At 38.8% G+C, this 25,381-nt stretch overlaps 1 protein-coding gene across 1 annotated transcript in view; it reads right to left on the bottom strand.

The window, feature by feature from the left end:
- Positions 1–25,381, bottom strand: part of LOC309396047 (LIM/homeobox protein LMX-1.2-like) — a 100,003-nt gene that overhangs the window by 66,552 nt on the left and 8,070 nt on the right. The window contains exon 3 of the mRNA XM_081960789.1: positions 13,273–13,459. Coding sequence (XP_081816915.1) covers positions 13,273–13,459 — 187 coding nt within the window. The remainder of the gene's footprint in view (positions 1–13,272; positions 13,460–25,381) is intronic.

Genomic DNA, 25,381 nt, shown 5'->3' on the forward strand with positions numbered 1-25,381 from the left:
CACTTTCTTTTTCTTTATCCTTTGCTTGCCATTTCTTGGAACTTGCATTGTTTTTGTTATTTAATCTCTAATCATAAATACAGTTCAGTATAATACATGAGGTGGAAAAAAGTAAGAGAGGGAGGGGGAGAGAGGGGGGAGGAGTGTGTGTGTGTGTTTCCCCCTGCCCATGCTTTCATACTACAAAAATGCAGGTTCTTACAGTAAAGGTGGATGTAGGAGACAGGACAGAAAAAAATAATTATGCTTCATTAACCTGGGGAATTTGCTTCTGTGTCTCATAGTGTTGTCCACCAATTTACATGGCCTTGAAGAAAGAATACAGATCGCTCAAGGCATGGAGGCTAGCTTCTCTCTCATTCTCATAGTCCATTTTTGAAGTAGTGCTTTAGTGTACGTTCAGGTTTCTGGCAACAACTATTGTATATTTACCAACTGGAGGGGTTTTTTTATATTCTCTTTTTTTCAGTTCCAGATTTTAGGCTGTACTGTGTTTTTATAGCTACTAGAATGGCATCCTAGGAAGTAGGCGATTCCTCAGATTTCTCTTGGAAATCAGAAGAAATAGTGCCAACACCATAAGAGGATTTTCCTCCCCAGCCTCTCTTCCGATGGCCGAGGCTGCTTCACCACCCCAAAAAGCTGATGTGAGAAAGACCCAGAGGCAGAAATTGAGAAGGGGGAAATGCTAACAGAGCTGTAGGTCTTCTTCTGAATGGTCCCCTATACTCTGCCATGACCCCTCACTCTGGGGGAAAATTAAATCCCTTCTGAAACTGATACACATTATTTCCGTGTTTACAACAGGAAGGTAACCAAAATGGCAGTAATAATAATTGCAGAAGATTTGCCCCTTCAGCATTATGAAGATGAGCCCAGCATGGCACTGAGTGTGATGAAAACTGATTATCTGCTCACTTGTTAGAGAACAAGTCAAGTTTTATGTTTGGATAGGCAAACCTAGTTTGTTTCATTCATTTATTTTGCATCTAGTGGGATGAGACATCTTCTCCTATTTTATTTACTTAAATGATACAGTTCCCTTAGGAGAGCACTGATAAATTTATCTTTTCAGGCAGAGTTCACAAGGGCACAGATCACTAAACTCCAAACTATGCCTCCCTGGGATATAACTGGGGAGATTTCCATCCTTGAAGAAAGGAACATCTAAGCATTAGGCACACCATGGAGGCCCATCATCAAGAAGCCTGAGGTGTCTAATAAGAATAGATGGATCTGCATCGGGGAACTGAGGAAGTCCCCAGAAAATATAATAAAAGACATCTGTTAATTAATACAAAGTGATAACCACACCAAACCATTTTAGTGAAGTCTTGAATTCAGATATGTTTACAGGGGGAAGATGGGGTACAATGGCTTCGGTGGTAGAATTCCTCAGTCCCAAAGGTGCTTTTTCAAGAGGCAATTTGGACTTTGGTTTTTCTTTGAAGATGTTTTGCTTCTCATCCAAGAAGCTTCTTGGATAAGAAGTGAAAAGTCTTCAAAGAAAAATCAGAAAGCCCAAGTTGCCTCTTGAAAAAGCACCTTTGAGACAACCAGGCACTGGATGACTGGGAATCTCCATAGACATTTAGGATTCAACAGACAAAATGTCTTGATTAATGTATTTTCTCTATCTCTCAAGTTCTCTAAAACTTTGACATATTTTCTTAGTTTTTCCAGGAGATATAGAGTCAAGATACTGGCATTTGCCTCATTCAATATGATCTGTTTCATAGTCCAAATAGTCTCAGCAAACCAAAATTGATTCATCTGACTACATTAAAGATGGCCCAAGTGAAGAGCAGGGGGAAGGAGTTGTCAACTTATTTTCCAAAGCATCAGAGGGCAGGACAAGAAACAATGGATGCAAACTAATCAAGGAGAGAAGCAGCTTGGTATTAAGGAGAAGCTTCTTAATAGCGAGGACAATTAACCAATGCTACAGCTTGCCTTCTGACATTGTGGGTGCTTCATCACTGGAGGTTTTTAAGAGACAGACAACCACTTGTCTTAAATTTTATAGGCTCTCCTGCTTGAGCACGGAGTTGGCCTACAAGACCTCCAAAGTCCCTTCCATCTCTATCTGCTTGAATCAGCATGTAAATATGGGAAAGAAAGAATCACATTGCATATCTGGGATCTACTGTTGGATATCCCTGGATTCTAAAGGGATTGATTATGGCAAATCTGTGATGGGGGCCCACCCAAATGTAGCCCTTGATGCCTTCAGAATGCTCTCTAAAAACCTCCCCATCCAGGTTGTCTCGATCTTTTTTCAAATCTACAGCCCTAACATCAGTACAGGGTTTGAACCTGCCCCATGACACCCTCTCTGCCTTTTCTTTCATCACCATCGCTGACCTGTCTTCCATTTATGATGTAGTAAAATGAATGCCCAGGTTTCCCCCCCCCCCCCGCAAAGCTCTTTTAAATGTAGAGGTAACGAAAGCCCTGTTTGTGTCTTCTTATATCTCTCTTTCTCTCCTGTGACCTCTGGCTATGCATCTGTAGGAAGTGGGCAAATGCTGGTATTTTTATTACCCCAGTCCCGATCTGCTGCCAAAGCTTTGCGTCAGTCCTTGGGAGGAGGCTGTGCTCTCTCTTCTGAAAAGGAAGATAAGCCTGGACAGTTAAAAGAGAACTGTCCAAGGAGCCTGCCAAGAGTCAGAGAACTCTCCTGAGTAATGTCCAATGTTTTCCCCGAAACCTCTCCGAAGACCGGTGTGCTGTCTCTGCATTTCCTTTCTCATCAGGCCTTTTGCCAATGGAGGGCCCTGGATCTCTCCTTTCAAAACAACCGTATCGTACTTCGGAGATGGATGACAGATTCACACAATATTTTGTTTTAGGGGTTCGTGGGATAAATTTAACCCCAGTCCAGATTTAGTACTAATGCCATTTACTGTTAAATATACTGAATTTTTTTAAAAAAAAACTAGAATAGAATAGAATAGAATTCTTCATTGGCCAAGTGTAATTGGACACACAAGGAATTTGTCTTTGGTGCATATGCTCTCAGTGAACATAAAAAGACAAGTTACATTCGTCAAGAATCATAAGGTACAACACCTAATGATAGTCATCGGGTACAAATAAGCAATCAGGAAACAATCAATATCAATATAAATCGTAAGGATATGAGCAACAAAGTTACAGTCCTGCACTCATAAGGGATGAGTGATAAGAATGATGAGAAGACTAATAGTAATAGTAATGCAGCCTTGGTGAATGGTTTGACAGTGGTGAGGGAATTATTTGTTTAGCAGAGTGATGGTGTTCGGGGGAAAAACTGTTCTTGTGTCTAGTTGTTCTGGTGTGCAGCGTCGTTTTGAGGGTAGGAGTTGAAACAATTTATGTCCAGGATGTGAGGGGTCTGTAAATATTTTCCCAGCCCTCTTTTTGACTCGTGCAGTGCACAGGTCCTCAATGGAAGGCAGGTTGGCAGTAATTGTTTTTTCTGCTGTTCTGATTATCCTCTGAAGTCTGAATAGACTCTGAAGTCTATCCATGTTTTCAAATAATTGTCAGAGTAACTATGGCTCAAAATCAGTAAAATGGACAGACCAACGGAGAGATTTCTCAGTATTGGCCTCTAACCTATGAATTCCTTTCTGAGAGATAAAATGACTAATTTCTCCTGTGGCTGCTTCTTAACAGGTTTTTAAAAATCCTCCTGTTCTCTCTATCCTTGTTCCTTAATGGCATCGTGAAATTTTTATTGTCTCTAATTTATTTTTTTATTTAAAATAGCTTATATTTAATCTGATTTTAATTAACATTTTGTGTTTATAAGATCATGAGAAGATTATGCCTTCAAAGAGTAAGACATGGATTAAAAAGAAAACCCAATAAATAGCCAAGAGTTCTGAACTCCTGCCATGCCAATTCATAGCTGGTATGCAAGGCTTGTATTATTTATTAAATATACACACATTCCCACCCTTTGTCTGAAAAACTCAAAGCAGAAAAAAAGTCAAATGTTTTTCTCATAGCAACCCGGGCAATAAAATTAGGCAGGCATAGGCAACCTGTAATCAGGTGTACTAGGCAATAAATCCAACCACCATCAGCCATGACTGATTATATGTTATGGAAATTATTTTTCAAAATATCTGGAGAGAACCATGTTGCTTAATCCTGGGTCAAGGTAAGGATAAGTTGATCAACCTACTGGCTGAACAGGGTCTTATATCTAGTGTGACTTATAGCCCTATGTAGAGTAGGTCTCTATATACCTTAGTTCGGTATTCTACTTATTAGAGGACAAACTAGTTTCAGTACAGGTAATCCTTGACTTACAGCAATTCATTTAGTGACTGTTCAAAGTTACAACAGCACTGGAAAAACGACATGCCCATTTTTCACACTCACTTTGATCATGTGGCCATGGGGATATTGCAGTTTTCCCATGGTCCTATGATCAAAATTCAGATGCTGTGGCAACTGACTCATACAGGCAGTCCTCGATTTATGACTACAATTGAGCCCAACATTTCTGTTGTCAAGTGAGACATTTATTGAGTTTTGCCCCATTTTACAGCCTTTCTACAGCCACTTTTTAAAGTGAATCACTGCAGCTCATAAGTAAGCCAGTTGTTAAGTGAATCTGGCTTCCCCATTGACTTTGCTTGTCAGAAGTTCGCAAAAGGGGATCACATGACCCTGGGGCATGTCTTTTACAAGACTTTTCCTCTCAGAGCAATCTGGGGCTGGGCCACACATGCGTAGGCCTTGCCAGGCTTGTGTGATTCACCTCCACCTACTGAACTACCAAAGCATTTCCCCACTAAGCTGCAGGTTCCCATCTTCATATTTAGCTGAATGTGGCTTTAGTGCTGTAAATGATTTGCTACAGAAGAGAAAAAAAATTGACTGGATATCACTGAACAAGGAGACTTGAGAATGAAGCTGACTAAATGGGAGCCTAATATAAAATCTCTCTGCAGCAGGCATCAAGCACAAGGATCTCACTAACTTAAGTAGACTAAAGCTGCAATCCTACAACATTTTCCCAGGAATAAGCCCCATTGAAAATTATTGGACCAGAGGAATGCTGTCAATATAGTTTACTTGGACTTCAGTAAGGCATTTGATAAGGTAGACCATAACCTACTACTAGATAAAGTAGAAGAATGTGGGTTAGACAGCATCACCACCAGATGGATTCGTAACTGGCTGACCAGCCGCACTCAACGTGTAGTTCTCAATGGAACTGCATCTACATGGAGGGAAGTATGCAGTGGAGTACCCCAAGGCTCTGTTTTAGGCCCAGTACTCTTCAACATCTTCATCAATGATTTGGATGAGGGAATAAATGGGGAACTCATCAAATTTTCAGATGACCCCAAGCTGGCAGGAATAGCCAACACTCCAGAAGATAGGCTTAAGATACAGAAGGATCTTGACAAACTTGAACATTGGGTACTATCTAATAAAATGAAATTCAATCGTGAAAAGAGTAAGGTTCTACATTTAGGCAACAAAAACGAAATGCACAGGTACAGTATAGGTGGTACCTTGCTCAACAGTAGTAACTGTGAAAGGGATCTTGGAGTCCTAGTGGACAACCATTTAAATATGAGCCAGCAGTGTGCAGCAGCTGCCAAAAAAGTCAACACAGTTCTAGGCTGCATAAACAGAGGTATAGAATCAAGATCACGTGAAGTGTTAGTACCACTTTATAATGCCTTGGTGAGGCCACACTTGGAATACTGCATTCAGTTTTGGTCGCCACGATGTAAAAAAGATGTGGAGACTTTAGAAAGAGTGCAGAGAAGAGCAACAAAGATGATTAGGGGACTGGAGACTAAAACATATGAAGAACGGTTGCAGGAACTGGGTATGTCTAGTTTAATAGAAAGAAGGACTAGGGGAGACATGATAGCATTGTTCCAATATCTCAGGGGTTGCCACAAAGAAGAGGGAGTCAAACTATTCTCCAAGGCACCTGAGGGTAGAACAAGAAGCAATGGGTGGAAACTAATCAAGGAGAGAAGCAACTTAGAACTGAGGAGAAATTTCCTGACAGTTAGAACAATTAATCAGTGGAACAGCTTGCCTCCAGAAGTTGTGAATGCCCCAACACTGGAAGTTGGATAGCCATTTGTCTGAAACGGTATAGGGTTTCCTGCCTAGGCAGAGGGTTGGACTAGAAGACCTCCAAGGTCCCTTCCAACTCTGCTATTGTATTGTATTGTATTGAAGACAATGGTACTTACTTCTGAGTAGACATGCATAGGATTGTGTTGTAAATACGATCTTGAGGTGAGCTCAAATTGTATTTTGAATTTGTTAGGTACCTTTAATATATATAGTAATTAATATGATCAAAGTATTACAGAAAAAGTTTTCATTAAAATTAATTTACATTTATGCATTTCAGTTCTCTATTATATGTTTTGAAACTTTTTAAGCTGTTTTTTCATATCCCTCCATACTATTATTTTTTAAGTTCCTCAGTACTTCTATTGTCTTTTGTTCTTTTATTTTTCTCTTTCATGGATGCCATGTCCTTTGGAACCTTGTTTAAACCAAGTTAATGGCCTTTTAGACTTCTTCCGCGTGAGTAGCAGTTCACTTTTTAAATAGTAAGAATTATATGTCACCAGGGGGGGGGGAATCAGGATTTTAGAGATGCTTAGGTGGGGCATGGCCAAAAAAGGTTTGAGAACCACTGGGTTAAAGGAACTGTGTATGTTTAGCCCAGGGGTGTCCAAACTTGGGAACTTTAAGACTTGTGGACTTCAACTCCCAGAATTCCCCATGCTGGCTGGGGAATTTTGGGAGTTGAAGTCCACAAGTCTTAAAGTTCCCAAGTTTGGACACCCCTGTTTTAGCCTAAAGAAGAGGCGGCTAAGGGGAGACTTGAGAGCAGGGACAAGGAAGAAGGTGTAGGATTTTTTTTACACCAGAGTGCTTGAATGTAGGATAAGAATTAATAGGTGGAAAGTTTAGAAAGAGAGATTTAAACCTGAAATCAGGGGAAATTTCCTGTCATAGGTGGTTCCCTCATTACAGGTTTTCAAGCAAATGTTGGACAACCATTTATCTGGAATGGTGTGAAGACATGTGTGTATGTATGGTTGAACTTAGATGGTCCTTTTCAGCTTTATGATTCTTCAATGGTTCTATCTTTCATTTCTTGTCTTCTCCTGGATAGCCCAGTATTACATTTTGAAGATCATCTATGCCAATTGGTGAAGATTCTTAGTCATCCAGGTAGAGTTATCTGGAACTTGAGTCATAGCAACTGAGATTTTTTCCCCTTTTGGTTTGAAATATTTTACTGCTTATCCAATTAGCTTCTTAAATCTGAGCAAGTTGGTTAGGGAGACCCTGAATGTCAGTCAGTGACATACTGGACAAAATGGATCAGTGGCATGATTGATAAACTTCCAGGCTGATTTCAATGAGCAGTAAAGATGTGTCTTGCTCAATTCAATCTTTTATTGCGGTCATGGACTTGAACTAAAAATTAAAACCTTCAAATACAACAGAACAAGGCATGATGGTGTATTACAACTGATGGGGTGGGATCATTGAGTGGTGAGATGAGCCACGGTGGCACAGCGGTTAGAGTGCAGTACTGCAGGCTACTTCTGCTGATCACTGGCTGCCAGCAGTTTCGCAGATCGAATCTCACCAGGCCCAAGGTTGACTTCCATTCTTCCGAGGTGGGTAAAACGAGGACCCAGATTGTTGGAGGAAATATGCTGACTCTGTAAACTGCTTAGAGAGGGCTGTGAAGCTCTGCGAAGCTCCGCGAAGCCGTATATAAGTCTAAGTGCTATTGCTATTGCTATCAAAATCTGCCTAACTTTACAGACAATAGAGCAGAATTTAGCTATGTTTAAAGGAACTGCGCCATACTGATCTGGTAGTAACAATTGTACATGGAGGAGCTATAACATGAGTCCATGAATCCTTATAAAAGGTACTGTATAATGTAGGTGAGCTGTGGTTTCAATGGCCCCTTGTTCACAAGAGGCACAATCTTAGCTCATATGGGACTTTTTTTGTATTGGCCCTCCAGAACTGCTATGGGGAGAACATTACAATGTGCTAGAGTTAGTGCCCTCTGAAATTTAGAGACACTTACATATGTCTCTTGCTGGTTTGTGAACAGGGCCTGACTGCAAGAACAGACAGATCACATACCTTGTGGGACAGATTCTGAAGCTGGTGTTGAAGCCCCAAGGCTGATGAAGGTATGTAACCCCGGCAGCCAATGTACTCCCATTGAGCATGACGCTCGATGATCAAAGCTCTTGATGTTGGGAGATAACAACCTCCCACCTCTTCTCCTCCAGCCTTGTACTTTCAGGCTCAGCAACAGAATATAATGGACCTGGAGTGTTGGTTAATCATTTCAAAACATGTTCAGGATGAGCAATTGCTGCAGGCTCTTTTCCACCTTATCACTGGAAAGTGTCAAAGGAAATACATTCAGGGTGGTGGATGCTCCCTGCAGCCCATTGGTTTGTGAAGTTGCAACCTAAAAGCCCTCTATTAAGAGCCCATAATGATGGTATTTGAGAAAGTGAAAGGATGCCTGCAAAAAACATCTACGATACAGTTTGATCCTTCTCACTGGCTGGCAAAAAACTGTGCGAGGACCGAGGAAGGAAATTTTATTTAATCATTCTCAACCAGGGCAGTTTTTCTAGACAGTAAACAAAGAAGGAAGGTCCTTGCCCTTAGGAGCATGCAACACAAGCTTAGTCTCAACAGTGTTGATAGGAAGACAGGAAAGGGAGGGGAGTGAAGGGATAGGCAAGGAGAAAAAACGTGCACACTTGGCATTCTTTGGGTTCAAGGAGGGTGCACCAAATGTTCAGGGCAAACATCCAGGGCTATCCTCAGCAGGAAAGCCTCCAAAGGCAGCTGGCTGGATTAACATAATTTTAAAGTACACAAACGAAACAAAGGTCATTGTCACCTGAAGAGGGAAAGTCCAGGTTGACATGCTAAGTTGAAGGGAACTCCCTGAAAGACCATAAAATACTGACACTAATAATGCTTAATTGCACAACTCTTTCTGTGAATATGTATTAAGGACAATGAAAAAGTGGATTTGATTCCTAGAGAACCAAGGAAGTAAGGCCAATAGGTAACAACAGAGTAGATCAAATCCATGCAGGAATAGATATGATTTTTTAAAAAAGTAGCATAACTGCAAGGGCTCTCCCAATGATACATGTATATCCTGATATTGGCTTTCTCTATTCAGAAAAATGAGTCTCCTTCTACACCCTTGAAAGTTATTTCATGTACGTACCCATAAAAGATTTCTGAAAAATGCACCAAGAAAATAATTATTTGATCCAATTAGATATTTCTTAATATTAGATTTTTAAAACAGAGCCCTGGCTTTTGCAAGATTCACTTCTTAATGTTAATTGACATAGACATATCCATTAATAGGCACTTATTCTGCATTGTTTATTTTTATTTTAATCTGCTTTTGCAGTTAGGACACCTTGCATCTTTGCATCTAGTCAATGGAAATCTTAACACAACTGATCTTTAAGGTGTTTAAATAATTTCAAGCGTACATATTTAATATTATTTTCAATACTTTTTCTGCACTCTTCTCTAAATTGTACTGTTTGCATGATTTTTTTTGATCCACTGCACAGATAAATTGATACATTTATTTACAGATAAAGCAATTCAATTGACAATATCACTGAACAAACTGCTAGCACTGTTAATGAAAACCAACATTGATAGAAAATGAATTTAGATATGGGACATATAAAGTTTCCATATCTAACAATAAAGATCTGTGAGTCAAAACAAAAATGAATATTTGCAAATATTTGATATGTATGGAAATGCCTGACTTCCATAAACAACTTCTGAAAGATAACTTTTTAAATAAAAAAAAAACTTCGTGTGCATATAGAATGTACAGCTTCATCACAAAATAGACAGTTAATAAACTTTAGTTCTGTTGATATCCAGCATGGTTTGGCTGACATTAATCAAGATTTAATATTATTGCATATTTGCTATGAAATCTTATTAAACATTAGTTGCCATTATATGTCACTGTTACATGGGATTTCGTGCCAACTAATAAGTACATTGAGCTGCTAATCACCACTATTATATCAGGTGCAAAGAACCAGGAACACTTGCTGAGTTCAGAATACTAGAGAATTTATTAATGCTACCTGTACACAAAAAACTGATTTTAACTAATCGTAAATTGGAGCTAGACAATTCTCAACAGAATTAGGAGTTAGGTCTCTTATGGGAGCTCAAAGACTTTAAACTGATGACAAGTTTAGTTCTGCCTTATAGCTCAGCCCGCTCATCTTTGATATATATTAAATAATCCAACACTATTAAGTTTCATGAAATGCCAAATATCATGGTCAGTTAATTACAAGATACTAAACGCAACAGCTGAGCAATGTTTAACCACAATATATGTTCTGAGAATATGCAGAATTAGACTTTACAAAGAATGCTGATAATCAGATCACTTTTTATTCTAAACAGTGTAATCTTGGATTACTCTAGACTCATTTATTCTACTTCAGAATTTCATAAATTAACACCACTTTAAGCTTTTTTATGGCAGGCTATTACAAGAGAAGTCATATCTTCTTTGTACTCTCTCTTTCTTTCTTTTGACCTAAGTAGAGAAACTTGGCATTTAATATCACCAAAGAAGGGAGAGGGCATGAAAAATGATAAAAGTACACATTTTGCATACACTGTTATACCAGGAGTAAACTTGTATAATCCTCTGCAATTGGCTGTAATAAAGCAGCTAAAGGTTTTTGTTTTTTTTAACTGGGAGCTGGACAGCGTATAAATAAAAATGATTATTACTTTCTTCTTGCCTATTTATTACTTTCAGAAGGAAAAGATTTGCATGGGCATAAAAGGAAGTTCAATGCAGTCCACTCAATTTTTGTTTCCTTTATTAGTTCAGGTATTTAGAGTCATGTTTGCAAGGTAGACATAAGCCTGAGACATTGGCAAAATTAAAAGCAGCTGGAGGTGAGAGTGATTTGTGAAAAATGGGAAGCTACTGGTAGGGAAAAGGTTAAACTTCCTTTTCATCTTCACTTTTCTAATGCAAATTGCAGAGTAAATGTAATGTAGGCACACACAGACAACATTGGACTTTTTTTTGTGTGGAAAGGAGACAGAAGCCTGAGGAATTCATGTCAGGGATGTAGTAAGTTGTTTTAGTCAAGGGAAAAGAAAGTTGATTTTTAAAATAATTGTGAAGTTGTTGGGAATCTGAGGCACAGAATCTAGTTAAATTAGCATTAGGAAAACATAATCATATGTGAAACATGTTTTTCTCATTCACAAAATATGCTGTTGTGATTCAAAGGTAAGTCAACAATGTAATATTTCTATTATTATGAGATCAAATAGATTGTCTCACACAAGTTTAAAAACCTTTCAACTATGTAGACAAATTTTCTATTATCAACACAATTGTGATTGGGGGGAAAAGTCCTCTAAACCAGTGTTTCCCAAACATGGACATATTACTCCAAGTTGGGTAAAAGCAATTTTTCTTTAGGTAATGACGCATGAACCTACCCAATCACAACAGGGGTATTTAAACTGACTTAAAGAGTTGTACTTACATTGGGTAAAAAGGACTCTCTGATAAGCAGCTTTGGGTAATGAAGGAAAAAGATTGGGAAGCACTGATCTAAACTATGCACTTAAACCTAATCAACGTATTTAGTAATCAGCAAAGAATTGCAGAGCCAGTTTAATGTAGTGGTTAAGGTATCAGGCTAGAAACTGGAAGACCGTTGAGTTTTAGTTCAGCTGTAGGCATGAATCCAGCTGGGTGACCTTAGGCCATCCCGTCTTTCTTAGCCCTAAGAAGGAGGCAATGGCAAAGCACTTCTGAAATCTTGCCAACCAAACTGCAAGGATTTTTCAAGTAGCTGCTAGGAGTGGAAGGCAGGCAGGCAGGCAGGCAGGCAAAAAAAAAACCCAAAAAACCAGTTGTCAGGTTTGGGGCAATCCCCAGAATGGGTCCCATTTACCCTGGAGAGTGTTTTCTAGAAGAGAATCTAATACTTCCTTTATGGAAAAGATGTTTCTCAAGCATCATGCTCTCAAGCCAATAACAATCAATGAAATTAATAAGATATAGGAATCTCAGTGCTTGTCTTGGAGCAGCATGAGGAGTTTGTACTCCATGCATGTAGTTCTTTTTTTTTTTTGCACTTTCTTTATAATTTATAATTTCAGATATTTTTATCTCCCAGGAAAAACAAAAACCTTAATATCTAGTCTGATTTTTTTTGTTTCTAATTCTACTCCCTAGCTGCTCAGATACCAACTGTGATATTTTAACAACTGCTGCCTTCATACTAACTGTAGTGGCATTGCATTACTGACTTGAGATCCCCACATTACATTCTATCAATTACTTTCTAAGCAGTCCTGTTCACTTGCCAAACAGTTCCTCCAAACCCAACTTCAACACAGAAGAATAAATTAGTGCCAAATAAGCTAACTCTCATAGTGTCTCTTATTACTCAATATATATATTCTTGCCTCAAAACTGAGCTTTTCTGTTTCCAGAATTCAGATTTCGTTTGCCGCTGAAAAACTAGTACAAAGCTTTCATTAAATTCCATCTAAGAATGGATTTCAACACACTGTTAACAATCTGTTCACATAGCAGTAAACTCATTCATTAGAAGTCTTCATCCCTCAGAGAACTATGGTCCTTAGATAAGAAAAGATTGTAACAAAAACGAACACATATCATACATAACAGGTCAAAAAGATGCCAGAATCACTCAGATTTCCACCAACAGTATGTCATTGTACAAATATTCAAATGTGACCAAAGGGACCCAGTGTTTTTTGCCTCTCCAATTTTTATTTGTCCAATCTGTGCCCGGCAATAAGCTGCTCTGTTCATCTGTGACATTACAACTGCATGTCTGACAGCTGATGACACCACAACCTCTGCAAGTTTCTGTTATGACATCAAATAGCTGTTTACTGCTAATGTAGTTTGAAAATTGTTCCTATGATATTGGTGACAACTGAAGCCAACTTGCAAACCTGTCAACTCACTTCTAAGTAAGTGTGTATGTGTAGATAGATGGATACACACCCACATGTATTTGTATACACCGTAAATACATCCCTTCACAATCATCATCTCTGAAAACAGTTCTACCTTTTCTCTCCGTTGGTGAATTTCTTACAAAGGCAAATACACAAGCTAATCATTCAGACAGTCAAATTTCTGGCACTTACTTTTCATAGTCATGCTTACAGTAGAGCTGCCTGTTACGACAATAGCATGTGCCTGAGAGAGGCTGGAGGCAAGCGGCGCACTTCACACAGCCCTCGTGCCAGGAGCGCTCATTCACCCGCAGCAGGAAGCGATCTGAGATTGGGGTGTTGCAACCCGCACAAACCTCCCGCATTTTCGATTCTGAGCCTAATGGGAGAAAAGAATGATAATTGTTGACAAATCTCAGCAGACTTATATATGAGTGAATACATTCCACAAAGTTCAAGGTGAAAGTCTGGGGTACAGCACAGGGGTAGGGAACTGTAGCCCCTTCCCCCCCTGATCTCTATAATATAGCCATTAGCATGATTGGATATTGAAATATGTGAAGGGGACTATTTTCTATCTTTGAACTCGGAATGTTTCTATGATAAATATGTGATCCTATGCTTGTCTTCTAAGAATCATGTGCCACTGAAGTCTACTATCTACAGCTATCTATCAGCTGCCTTATAAAAGCATTCAGGTCCCAAAGACTCAAATAACAGGTCCCAAGGACTCACCCGTACCCTGCAAGTAAATTATGTGTAACTGCAAGTAAATTGCATAATTCTATTTTATTTGCATGGCATGGATTAGACTTTTAAATTTTTTTGATGATTTGATCTTGTAAAATATGAACTTCTGATTCAGCCATATGTATGCATTTACTATTAAGTAGTATGTATTATAAATGTTTTTCAGGTGAGGTATATGTAAAATCTCTTTTCAGTTGTGCTTGATTCCTGGCGATGTCATGGAGAGATCACTAAAGCCAAGGACTTAATCGCATAAAGAGTTTGAGAATCTGGAAATTGGAGTGGGCATAAATTGAATAAACAGAGAAGCAAAATCTACAATGATTCTATTTCATGTCCAAATCCTACTTTGTAAAAAGAGGTTTCTAAACAATCCCCAAATCAAGCATCCATAAATGTCAGAGTTCCAACAAAGTACAACAATCCAAATCCTTCACAAACCCTGAAACTCAGAAAATATAATCATCCTTACCCTTCATTCCTTCTGACTCCATTGTTACTATAAAAATTACTGCTGCTCGTCTTCTCATAGCCTTCCATCTATCTAGCTCTCCAGCAATTCGGTGCTTTCCAGATGTGCTAGATTTCAAATGCCATCCTCTAATGAGGCTGGGGTTGAAGTCCGACATCTGGAGGGTAGCAGTGTGGAGAGGGCTAATGTGGTCCGTTTCCAGGATGTACAGGTTGAAAAGATAATTCATTGATAATCTTTCCATTTCTGATATTTTGACACAAGCGGGACAGACTCATTTCAAATTGGCTGCGTGTGATATACGGCATCATTCGATCAGGATTATCTGTGAATTGACCTATGTCAGCCCTTCAATGGCTTCTCAACAGTACCCATGGGTTAAAAAAACACTATCCAGCATTGAACATTTGCTTTAGGAGGGAGCTAAAAAAAAAACATAAAACTTTTGTCAAATGGATTTCATTCCTCCTTCAGGGCTGAGTTCAGCGGATTATATTAGGCACATGTCATTTGCTTTTGGTCTTCCTCGCTTTTATTTTTATTTTTTTAAAAATTCATTTTGCAGGCTCTATGTATTATGTATATCTCTGCCCCAGCAGCTTAGACTGAAGCTTCTGGCTACATTGGATATTATGCTTTGCAGGGTTTAAACAGAAAGGTGGTGCAGATACGTCAGCTTATTTGCCTCCTTGCTCCTGGTTTTTAGCATGCAAAAATGAAACTGGTGCATCTCTTTTTCGGGGCAATGGTTTCTGATTGCTGGTGAAGATCTGAGGCAAATGCCTGGCTGGTGTTGAATGAATTAAAAAAAATCTAGGTTAATTGCTTGAATGGTCAGTTGCTTCATTGGTCGCCAGACGCTTCATCTATTGGTTTTCCCCAGTCAATTGAACTTATTAACAGAGTACAAAGGGAAAGTGCATGGAAAATTAGAGGCAACTAACAAAGAGATCACAAAACACAGAGTTACAGCGGAGCCATTACATGAATGTTGAATTTAAGATAGTCACTGCTAACTCATTCTTTGAATAAAGCAAAAAGAAAATTAGTATGCCTGTTAAGCAGGAAACATGTTTATCCACATTTATCCAAACTGAGAAGTTTTCTGGGCAAAAGAGACCTTTAAAAAAGATGAGCATAATTGTTCCGAGTACAAAAAGTAGACTGATTTTAAGAAGGGCACTGAATGAGACTAGGCATTAGGGAAGGGATTTTTCACTTCGAGACAGAAAGCTGGGGGTGTCTCTTAAGATGGGACTTACTGAACAGAGTTTTGATAGCAGGCATATTTTAAACAGAATAAACTGACAAGATTAAAATGTATTCTAAAATTCTGTAGCTGAATCTCATTAAGCACCTCTTGATCTTTTCCTATGGATTTTCAGTACTCCCACCGTATACAGAACAAAATATTAGATTAAATTCAAGAATAAATCGGAATTCAGAGTTATTTTAAAACAGAGAAGAGCAGAACTAAACCTTTAGACTCTACAACATTTAGATATCTTTCCTGCCATTGAAACAAAGAAATAAACTAGCCTGGGAATTTTCGCAAGAAGGCAAACATAAGAAAAACCCTCTTTTCCATTTGCGCACTGATTATTTGTCTCATTGGGTGATGAGACCCACAAGAAAATCGTAAAAGAATCCATGGACAGCATCTTTTGTAACAAATCTTTGTACTATTACCCGTAGGGAAGTTTATTCTGTTTTATCACTCCATTATTTATTTCAGAACTATTTCATCGTTTTGTGAAATGTTTTGGGAGTGTTCAACAGGATGACAAGTACAGAAATATTTCTCATAACTAAATAACAGACTTCAAAGCTTTTATTTCAACTTCAATTTGTCTAGAAAACAAATGAGAGGTTGCTGATAATGGAATCTTGCTGATAAATTACAACCAAAACCAAGGTCTTCTTTTCCATGGCTGCTTACAGAATTGACTGTTGGCTCTTATTTCTCCTGTTTGAACTCAGTTTTAGCTAGATGTAGAGCAACACCTGGTGTTATATATGAGCAGCATATTATTTCTTATATTGTTATCTTTACACCACTACATCCAGAGACAGGTGCTTCAGGAGGTTTCTGCGTCAGGCACAGAAATAATTTGGCCCATGTGTTATTTATTTATTTATTTTTAAAAAGTCTAACTCAGGCAACACAATTCTCTCTGGCCATGGCTGAAAATCCATTGAGAAGAGAGATAAATTAGATTTGTAGTAAAGATTGATCACAGTTTGCCTGCACCTTCTCAGGACTGCATGGGACCTGGTTATCAAGCAGCCCTGGATCACCTCTTCCAGTTGCACTCCTAGAAAGTGTTGCTGGATCCCCAGTGGTGCAAATGTGCACCACAATATTAAGGTAGGGTGAAAAATAAACCCCAGCAAAATTGAGTGGTTCTGGATTGTGTGTGTGTGTGTGTGTGTGTGTGTGTTCTTTCTGGTTTATGTGAGATATCATCTTTGATTCTTGTCAAAGGTTGCACTTCTCAGGACAGAGCTAGTGAGTAGTTCACACAGATTCATCTTGTGCACCGCTTGGACCCATTCCTGGACTTAGAAGCCATGCTCACGGTTACTCATTCCATGGTCACCGTTTCCCAGTTGGATTACTGCAATGCATTATATGTATGACAGTAATTGGTACAACACACAGTTTTGGGTACCCAACGGTTCACCCATATTACACCACTGCTGGATAAGCTGTGCAGGTTTCCAGTTTCTTTCCCAGGAGTGATTGAAGGGGTTGGTTATTAGCTTTAAAGTCCCCAATGGCACAGGACCAGGTTATTTGTGGGATTCTCTCTCCCTGAGGATATCTGCCAGCTCCACTAATTCTGGAAGCTGCACAGTGGGATTCCAAACACAATTCAAAATGCTGCTTATGTCCTATAAAGCTCTCTTTGGCTGAAGGCCAAGTTACTTGTGGGACTACCTGTCTCTATTTGCCTTGCTTGTCCCACCAAAACCAGCAGGCACATTCCAGGTCTATCCTGACTATTAGGCAAGTGTCAAATTGTGGGATCTAGAAGCCATGCCTTCTCCTTCATTATGCTTGCCCTACGGAGCACCATGTCCCCAGAGCATTTGGATTATTTTGGCATGAAAGAGTTACAAGTTCCATGGTGTTTGGCGTGAGAGATTACATGACCCCCCCCCCCACTGTCTGGATTGTTTAGTCACAATTTTACTGACTAGAAATGGAATTAGTTTTCAACCCAGACGTATGCTATATCCAGGGCCAGATTTTCCTATAGGCTAACTAGGCTTCAGCCTAGGGCCTCAAGATCCAGAGGGGCCTTTTATTTTTATTTATTATCCGTGCCACATTTTTTATAAAGGTTAGTACCAATTACAACATGTTTCATTTAATATATTGATATACATCACAGTAATGATGTATTTTATTATCTCTCATGTAATTTACAAACTTAAAAATGGGAGGTGAAAGGGCCCCATAAGTGGAATAGCCTAGGGCCTCTTTTCATCTAAATCCGGCCCTGGCTATATCATTCCTTTATTATTGGATTTTTTTAAAATGCAGCTATTTTGGGGTGGGCTTTTTTTTTACTCTGTATTTACTTATATTGTTTATTAATTATTTTATCCAGCTTTTGTTACTTTATAGGTAACTCAAGGCAGTTAACATACCCAATGCTTCCTCCTCCTCCTATTTTCCCCACAACAGCAAAACTGTGAAGTGGGTTGGGCTGAGAGAGTGTGACTGGCCCAGAGTCACCCAGTTGGCTGCCGTGTCTAAAGTGGAACTAGAACTCACAGTCTCCTGGTTTCTGGGCCAGCATCTTAACCACTACACCAAACTGGCATTCTAGGCTGTACGCTTCCTATGGTCATTCTGGTGAGTTGGGCTGCTATTTTCTGTAATATATAGGTATGTATGTATATATATAAATAAGTATATATAAAAAGTTTCAAGCATCTCCACACTCAAAGCAGGAATAAAAGTGATTCCCCACCCCAACTGAGAAAGTCGCTTGCATGTCCCATCTCCAAAAGAGAGGAAATATATCACTGATACATAAGGGGACATTTGCATAATGTAAATGGTAATCCATAGGTAGGAATATAAATTCAGAAAGGAGAAAATTACAGAAAAGCCAAAACCAAACATAGCTAATTGTGTTTTCCAGAGGAAAATATCTAGACTAATATCAAAGGACTACTATATCAACTTACCTAAGGAAAAAAATGACCTTAGTACAAATTGAATAATTTTAAGATGAATATAATACAGCTTCACACGGCAAAGGAGATTAATTGGATAATTAGTTTGCCTCCTTTCCCTTTTGCTCATGTGCTAATTCTTGATGGTCAACTTCAAACTTCAGTGTTACACAAGCACAGTAGTTTATTCATTCAAGTTTAGTCAAAACAAACCCAGGCTTAGTGCAATGTGTAAACCAATATTCATTTTAATATATTGAAAATACTTTAGTAGTAGGGGTGGTCCTAGTATTGCAGAGCTGTCTTAGAAAAAACAAAATTTGCAACCAGAACTTATACAGGAAAAATCTATCGGCCTAGGTTTTCTCTTGCTGAAAAAAGTTCTAAATCAAAACCGAATGGGTTACCAACCTGGCTTACAAGACTTACATCAACAGTATACAGTATAGGTCTTTATTCAGCATTAGCTATGTGAATTTAGACATGAATTATTGGGTTACAAATCACACCTCGAGGATCAATGGTCACAGGCATAATTGTCTTGAAATGCTTACTTTTTATTTTGAAAGAAAGGTAAGGATAAAAGAACCAGGAGGTGTGTTTCACAATACTTTATTTGTCTTGATCCAAAAAGGAAGCATGCGGGGGGATATAATGGTATTCAATAAAGAGGAAACGGTTCAATTTTTACTCCATGACCACAAAAACAACTACGATTGACCTACGGTATTTAATTGCTTATTACTACAGATCAGAACTCCAATCAAATAAAAAAGAGATGGGAACCCATGAAAGAGTGAAATTCTTTTAAGAAAAAAGACCATTTACTGTACAAATATCTGGTTTAAGCATATTACACATATATATTAATCTAAGGGAGTCATTAAGCAGGTACATTATCAATTATCAACCCCGGTGAAAAAAGAATTAGAGACATCTTCCCATCCATTAGCGTTTGAATTACTGGCATGAGAAGGGATATTTTAATAGGCTCTTAACATATTTTTTAATTTTACATGTGAAGGCATTTCAGTTGAATATTTCGTTTGGTTGCCTTTCACTGCAACATAAGAAACAAATTCCAGAATTCTAAATATGCCTCTTCAACCTTAAAGGTGCAACTTCTGATCTATTTTATATCTCTATATCTATTTAGAAATAAGATTTGCTGACTTTGGTGGGGCTCATTCTGTTACATATATATGGTACAGCAATCGTAATTTCCCCAAACCTTTCATTTCAAGCTACATGTATATTATCATCAAAATAATGGCAATGAAAAGGGCATCAGTAGGAAAAGAGGAATTTGCAAGTTTAGGGGAAGGCAACATTTAATAGAAACTGGAAAAGTATTTGGGGAGGAGGACCATAAAAAAGAAATTCTTCCCAACAGTCCTATGAAGATTATGGGTGTTTAATGGGTAAGAAATTCTGATTATGTGGAGGGAAGGAAGCACTAAAGGGGATATAAAATGGGATTGAGCATTCTGGAGTAAAAACATGCCTGAATCTGACCTGAAACATTTTCCGTGCTACACATCATTGCATCTCTCATTTGTTTTGGATTGTGTTTGTACTACACAAATAAGTACATTCTGCTGTTAGCTTCTGTATAGGTTACTTGAAGAAATGAAACCGTTTGTTGTCTTTGATGGTAATTACTGGCAAGTGAAACTTGCAGCAAGAATGCTCCAATCTTTTTTTCCTTCTTGCACAGCGAAAAATTAGACTTAAAGCCAAGTTAGTTTATGTTGCTGTGCTGCTATCCCTTCGGTGGCCAATTGCCAGCTTTTGTTCAAATCTCCAAGTGTGTCTGAACATATCCACTGCTGAGTCTTTGTTATTACTGTTATTACTTAGCAAGGATCGTGTAATCTTAGATCATTTTACAAGTTTGGGACCATGATACACATTTGACAGAGATGGATTAGGTAAGATTGTGGTAGGTGTGCAAGAGCAGATCTTGCCCAATCTGATGTGTAGATGGTTACAGTTCCCAGAATTCCTAGCCAGCATATCATGATGTCAGAGGTCAGGATATCTTCTCCCAAAGCATTTGAATGATGGCGTATTGAGGAAAGCTGGGTTAATCTACCCCCACAGTATAAAAGCCATGCATGGTGTACCCCTATAGGCTTTATCAAAAGAATAACAAATCTCATTATTGCCATGTGCCTTCCTGAAACAAGAGAAGAAAGTCCCCAGTTGTCACATTCATCATAAAAGCCTTTTCTTTGGAAGGGAGGGGCATCAAGAGTGGCAGAGATGTGGTGGCAGAGTTATTGCTATGGATAAGGTATAATTCTCAGGAGAAGCAGCACCTTTCAAACTTTTCTCCTCTACCTGGTTATTAAAGGTAGGAGAGCCCTGTCCTCTTTGGCATGACAATCATGCTCTCTGATTTCTTCATACACGCAACCCCCCCTTTTTTTTCATCCGAGCTAATTCAGAGTAAGTGAACCAAGCAGCAATGAGCATAACTAAATAACAAAGGTTTTATCAGAATCAGCCTTGCAATTCCTTGGAGCTTCACTTTCACAGATATTGTAACCGCGATATATTTCTCTTCCAGTCTTTGGCAGATTTAATACACACCCAGACCCACAACGAGGGCAAAGGGAGATGGTAATAACTGGGAGCAAGGCTTTTTTCTTCTAACCAAGATCTGTTTTTCTCCCCACATCCACAGCCTGATCATGCCTGCACTCAGACTGAAATTAAAAGTCATAAAGAAATGGAGATGGTTTGGGCTTTGTGAAAACAATCCTCTCTTGTGCAGTGTTATTCCTGTTTATTTAACAGCAAAATGCCAAGGTTTGCTGTGTAAGTGGAAACTCTCTGGCATAATTGTCCCAGAGATACCATTTCAATGGTCTCTGTACTCCCTTCCACATATTATTTGCTTCCAGATTGTTTATTTGAGAGTTACTGAGTGGGATATATTTTCCCCCAGACTTCATCAGTGCTTACAGAGGCAATCCAGGAACGTGGTGCAGACTGTGATCCTATACAGGCTTACCTGGGAGTAAAACTCTATTGAATAAAGCATAGGCTGCTGACCAGATCTACTTAACCCTGCAGTGCAATTTGCAGTGCAAAGGAGCTACATGCAAAAGAGAAAGAGATCCTTATCCTTGAAGGGTCAAAACTGATTGCAGAACAAAAGATGTTTTTACACCATTCTTAAAACAAGCAACAATCCTATCATCTTTCTCACCTGTGCCCCCAGCCTGGAAGGAGGCTAATTTGCAGGAAATACTTAACTTAGTATAACTGCTTCCTTTGAGCAGGGAGACTTCAGAAATATTTCTGATGTAATTCCCACCAAGTTGAAAGCTACGCCTGACCTCCATTGTAATAACACCGTTTAGTTCTTGACCAAATTGGCTCACTTTGGCAGGGATGATCTCTGGAGGCTTTCAAGAAGAGATTGGGCAGCCACTTGTCAGAAATAGTACAGGGGCTCCAGCTTGAACAGGAGGTTGGACTAGATAACCTACAAAGTCCTTTCCAACTCTGTTATTCATTTGCATGATCTTCCAGGCAAAGAACAAATAATCTTTCTGGGCATTCTATTCTGTCTCTTCTTGGTAACTGCTATCTTCCAATTGTACCCTTCACTGTGCACTAATATACTATGGATATAACATAGTTCGGGGCAAGATTCTCTTCTTTGGATTCATAAATGTCCACATGCATATTCACACATGAATAAAGAGGAGGATTCTCACAAACAACAGGTTCCAAAGTTAAATTAATATTTGGCTTAAAGTCTCTAGTCCTCATGTTTCCTGAGAACAGTACTAACACAATGTGGGTGTTTATTTAAAAAGCCTAAAAAAATAGAGCAAAAGCAATCATAATATTTGTGCACTGCTTCTCTAATCCTATCTAATATGAAATAATATAAATTGGATATTAATAAGTCAGTTTCCATTATTATTTCAATGATTTATCACTATTATTATTGTTTTTGTACTTTTTTATTGGAAAAAAAGTACAAATAAAATAACAAACTTGTACTACAAGCAGTCTGGTACCTTTTGAATTTTAATTACAGAGGTTTCTTTCTCTGTATGCCTTTTCAATCAACTATACCGGTAGGGTGTTTTTTTTTAAATTTACAGTGATAAAGCTTGTTTAAGTATAATTTTAGTACTTGAGATGCCCTACTGTTTATTTGGTAAGATAATTTAGCCTCTTTGATTAAAATGAAACAACACTAAAGTGGCTAACAATATATTCAAGTTCAAAAGAATAATAATGTATGCTATGGCGATGTATACATATGTGTGAACCAAACAATGGGAGGGGAAGGAGGGATTGGAAAGTTGGGGGGGGGGGGGATCTTGAAAAAGCCAATGACAAACCACTTCCAAAATGCTGCCAAAGAAATCACAAGGATGTGCACATGAAGTCTCCTGGAGGTAAGCTCAATCGGGAGGAAAAAAATTGCTTTTTGAAGGTAGGAAGAAAATTCCAGAATGGAAGGCTTGAATGAGGAAAAAAAAAACAAGTACCCACCCTCTCATACTTGAAATTTAGTTGTGAGACCTCTGGAAGATAAATTCACCTTTACATGGAATTGCATGCTGGCTAGGCAAGTCCAATTGTCATGACAGAGTTACATTACCTTGTGATGTCATCTAGATTGGTTTGACCCTGAGGATCTCTGAGAAAGTGGGCAGTTTAGCTCCACCATCATTGTATTGGATCCCTCTCCCAAACTGGATGGTGAAAGCTTCCAGGGAAGTGATGGGAGGGTGGATGTGGATGGTGGTCACATTATTTTTGGTAAGGAGGTTATGCTGTCTACCTTGAAAGTGGTAATGTCTCCACTTCAAAAAGCTATCACTTGGCTTAATTATTCTGATGAACTATTGGCCTGAAGTTTTAGGGGAGGTTATTGAGACAGTGGCAGGATTGCAGCTGCAGAATACGCTTGATGAAATTGCGATCTTCTACTTGGCCTTGATAACTCTAGTTGATGACTATGCAATACTTGGTGGCGTTAACTGGTATAAGCAAGATATCCTTTGGGCAGCTTGCAAGATTTAGGGTTTGTGGACGTAGTCCATTGGATGGAGAAACAAGGCTTTAATTTATCCATAGCAAAACAGAGTGACTCTGGAAGCCTCCTGATTCTGGAAGTAATCCATGCTTAACTTTTGAAAGTGTTTTGCTTCCCTGCTTAGAATCCTAGTGTCATCCTTCTCCTTTCACATAAGAGTCTGAGGGTCTTTCCTAGCCTTGTCACCTCATGTACGGACTGCTGCAATTTGTTCTACATGGACCGTCCTTGAAGGTCAACAAGAAGCTTCAGTGGTCTGGAGTACAGCAGCTCCAGTACTAACAAGCATGACTCGTTTCCCTCCTGTAACACTACTGAGGACTTGTACAAGTTGCCAATTAGCTTCCAGGTGCAATTCGAGGTTATCTTCTTTATAGAGGCTTTGGAGCTCAGGATCAAGGTATTTGCAAGATTTGCTATTCTAATGTGGAATCTACCCGCCTGGTGAGGTCCAAGATAAAGGGCCTGTTCCATTTTGCCATGCTGAAGGAATGTCAACATCAGGGACCCCAGGGGTGAGCCCTTTTGATGAGTTTGACACTTGTCTCTGGACCAGCTTATCTCCAGAGATAAGGATGCCTCACCTCTGACACTGCTCTGAAGGGCAGTGAAAACAGGGCTTTTTAGGAGGAGTTATAGAGAAGGATGAAATATTGCTTTTCTAAAGAAGTGATGACATGGGGCTGAATGATTGAGATGGTTATTTTTTGCTTGCTTATTGGTATATTCTATACTTTTTGTCCTTAATTGAACCATAATTACTTAGGTTTGGTAAGCTACTCCAAGTCAAAATATTGGCTAGTATGGAAGCTTGTGTAAATAAGCAATTAATAAACAAGTAATGCTCTTCATTTAAAGCAAGCTGTATCATGTGTCCAAGAAAGAGCCTTTGGCATTTAAAAGTGTTTGACTTGACTCATTATTTTGGAGTCTCCATTTCCAGCTTTGGGTCTGCTTTACTAATAGTTTCTTGACTAATGTGAAAATGTTAAACTTCTCACTGGCATGAAAAGTTATTTTTTATGGAGATTTGCCCCTGGCTTATTTTTCCCCCCAGATATATTGTTGTGGGGAAGATGAAGTCAGGGTTTGTTCTCTGGTTTGACTAACCTGGCATCGACCCATGTCGGGATTGGGATACAGGGAAAAACAGATCAGCTGTAGATATTTTGTCCCTTGGAGTGAAATACAAGAGATGGGTCCCCTTCTCTCCATCCCTAAAGCAAAAGATTTGGAGATGGGACACCAAACACCAGCTGGTGTGAACTTCAGCCTTGGAGATGAGATTTCCTCTACTTCATTTGAGGACAGCAAAGCAGTTCCACTCTAAGAAGGTGACATGGCATACATTAGAGTCATATGGCTTTCACATAGTATTGTTCCATTAAGCCACATTGGTTGCATTCACACAACCTAGCTACTGAATTTAACTATTTGGGGCAGTTGCACCAGATATTGAACCATAAACAGTTGAATTCATGCATCATGTCAAACTAACAAATAATCAAGGTTAAAACTAGTCAAGCTTAAAGTGTTATACGAATGTAGACTTTATCTCATGAATACTTTAATAGACCCATTCAATATACTACACAAACATAGAAAGTATAGAATTCCATCAAACTGGGTTGACATAATTTGTTGAGTAGAACATAAAGAGTTTATTTATTTTTATTTTATTTATTTATTTGATTTATCAATCATTTACAAGAGAATAGGTATAAGAATAAACATGAGTATGAATGAAATGGGTACAAATAAATGGGGACTGTAGGATAGGGAGGGTAGGCACAATGTTGCGCTTATGCACGCCCCTT

The sequence above is a fragment of the Natrix helvetica genome, assembly GCF_964273705.1.
Source record: "Natrix helvetica genome assembly, chromosome: 1".
Taxonomy (NCBI): domain Eukaryota; kingdom Metazoa; phylum Chordata; class Lepidosauria; order Squamata; family Natricidae; genus Natrix; species Natrix helvetica.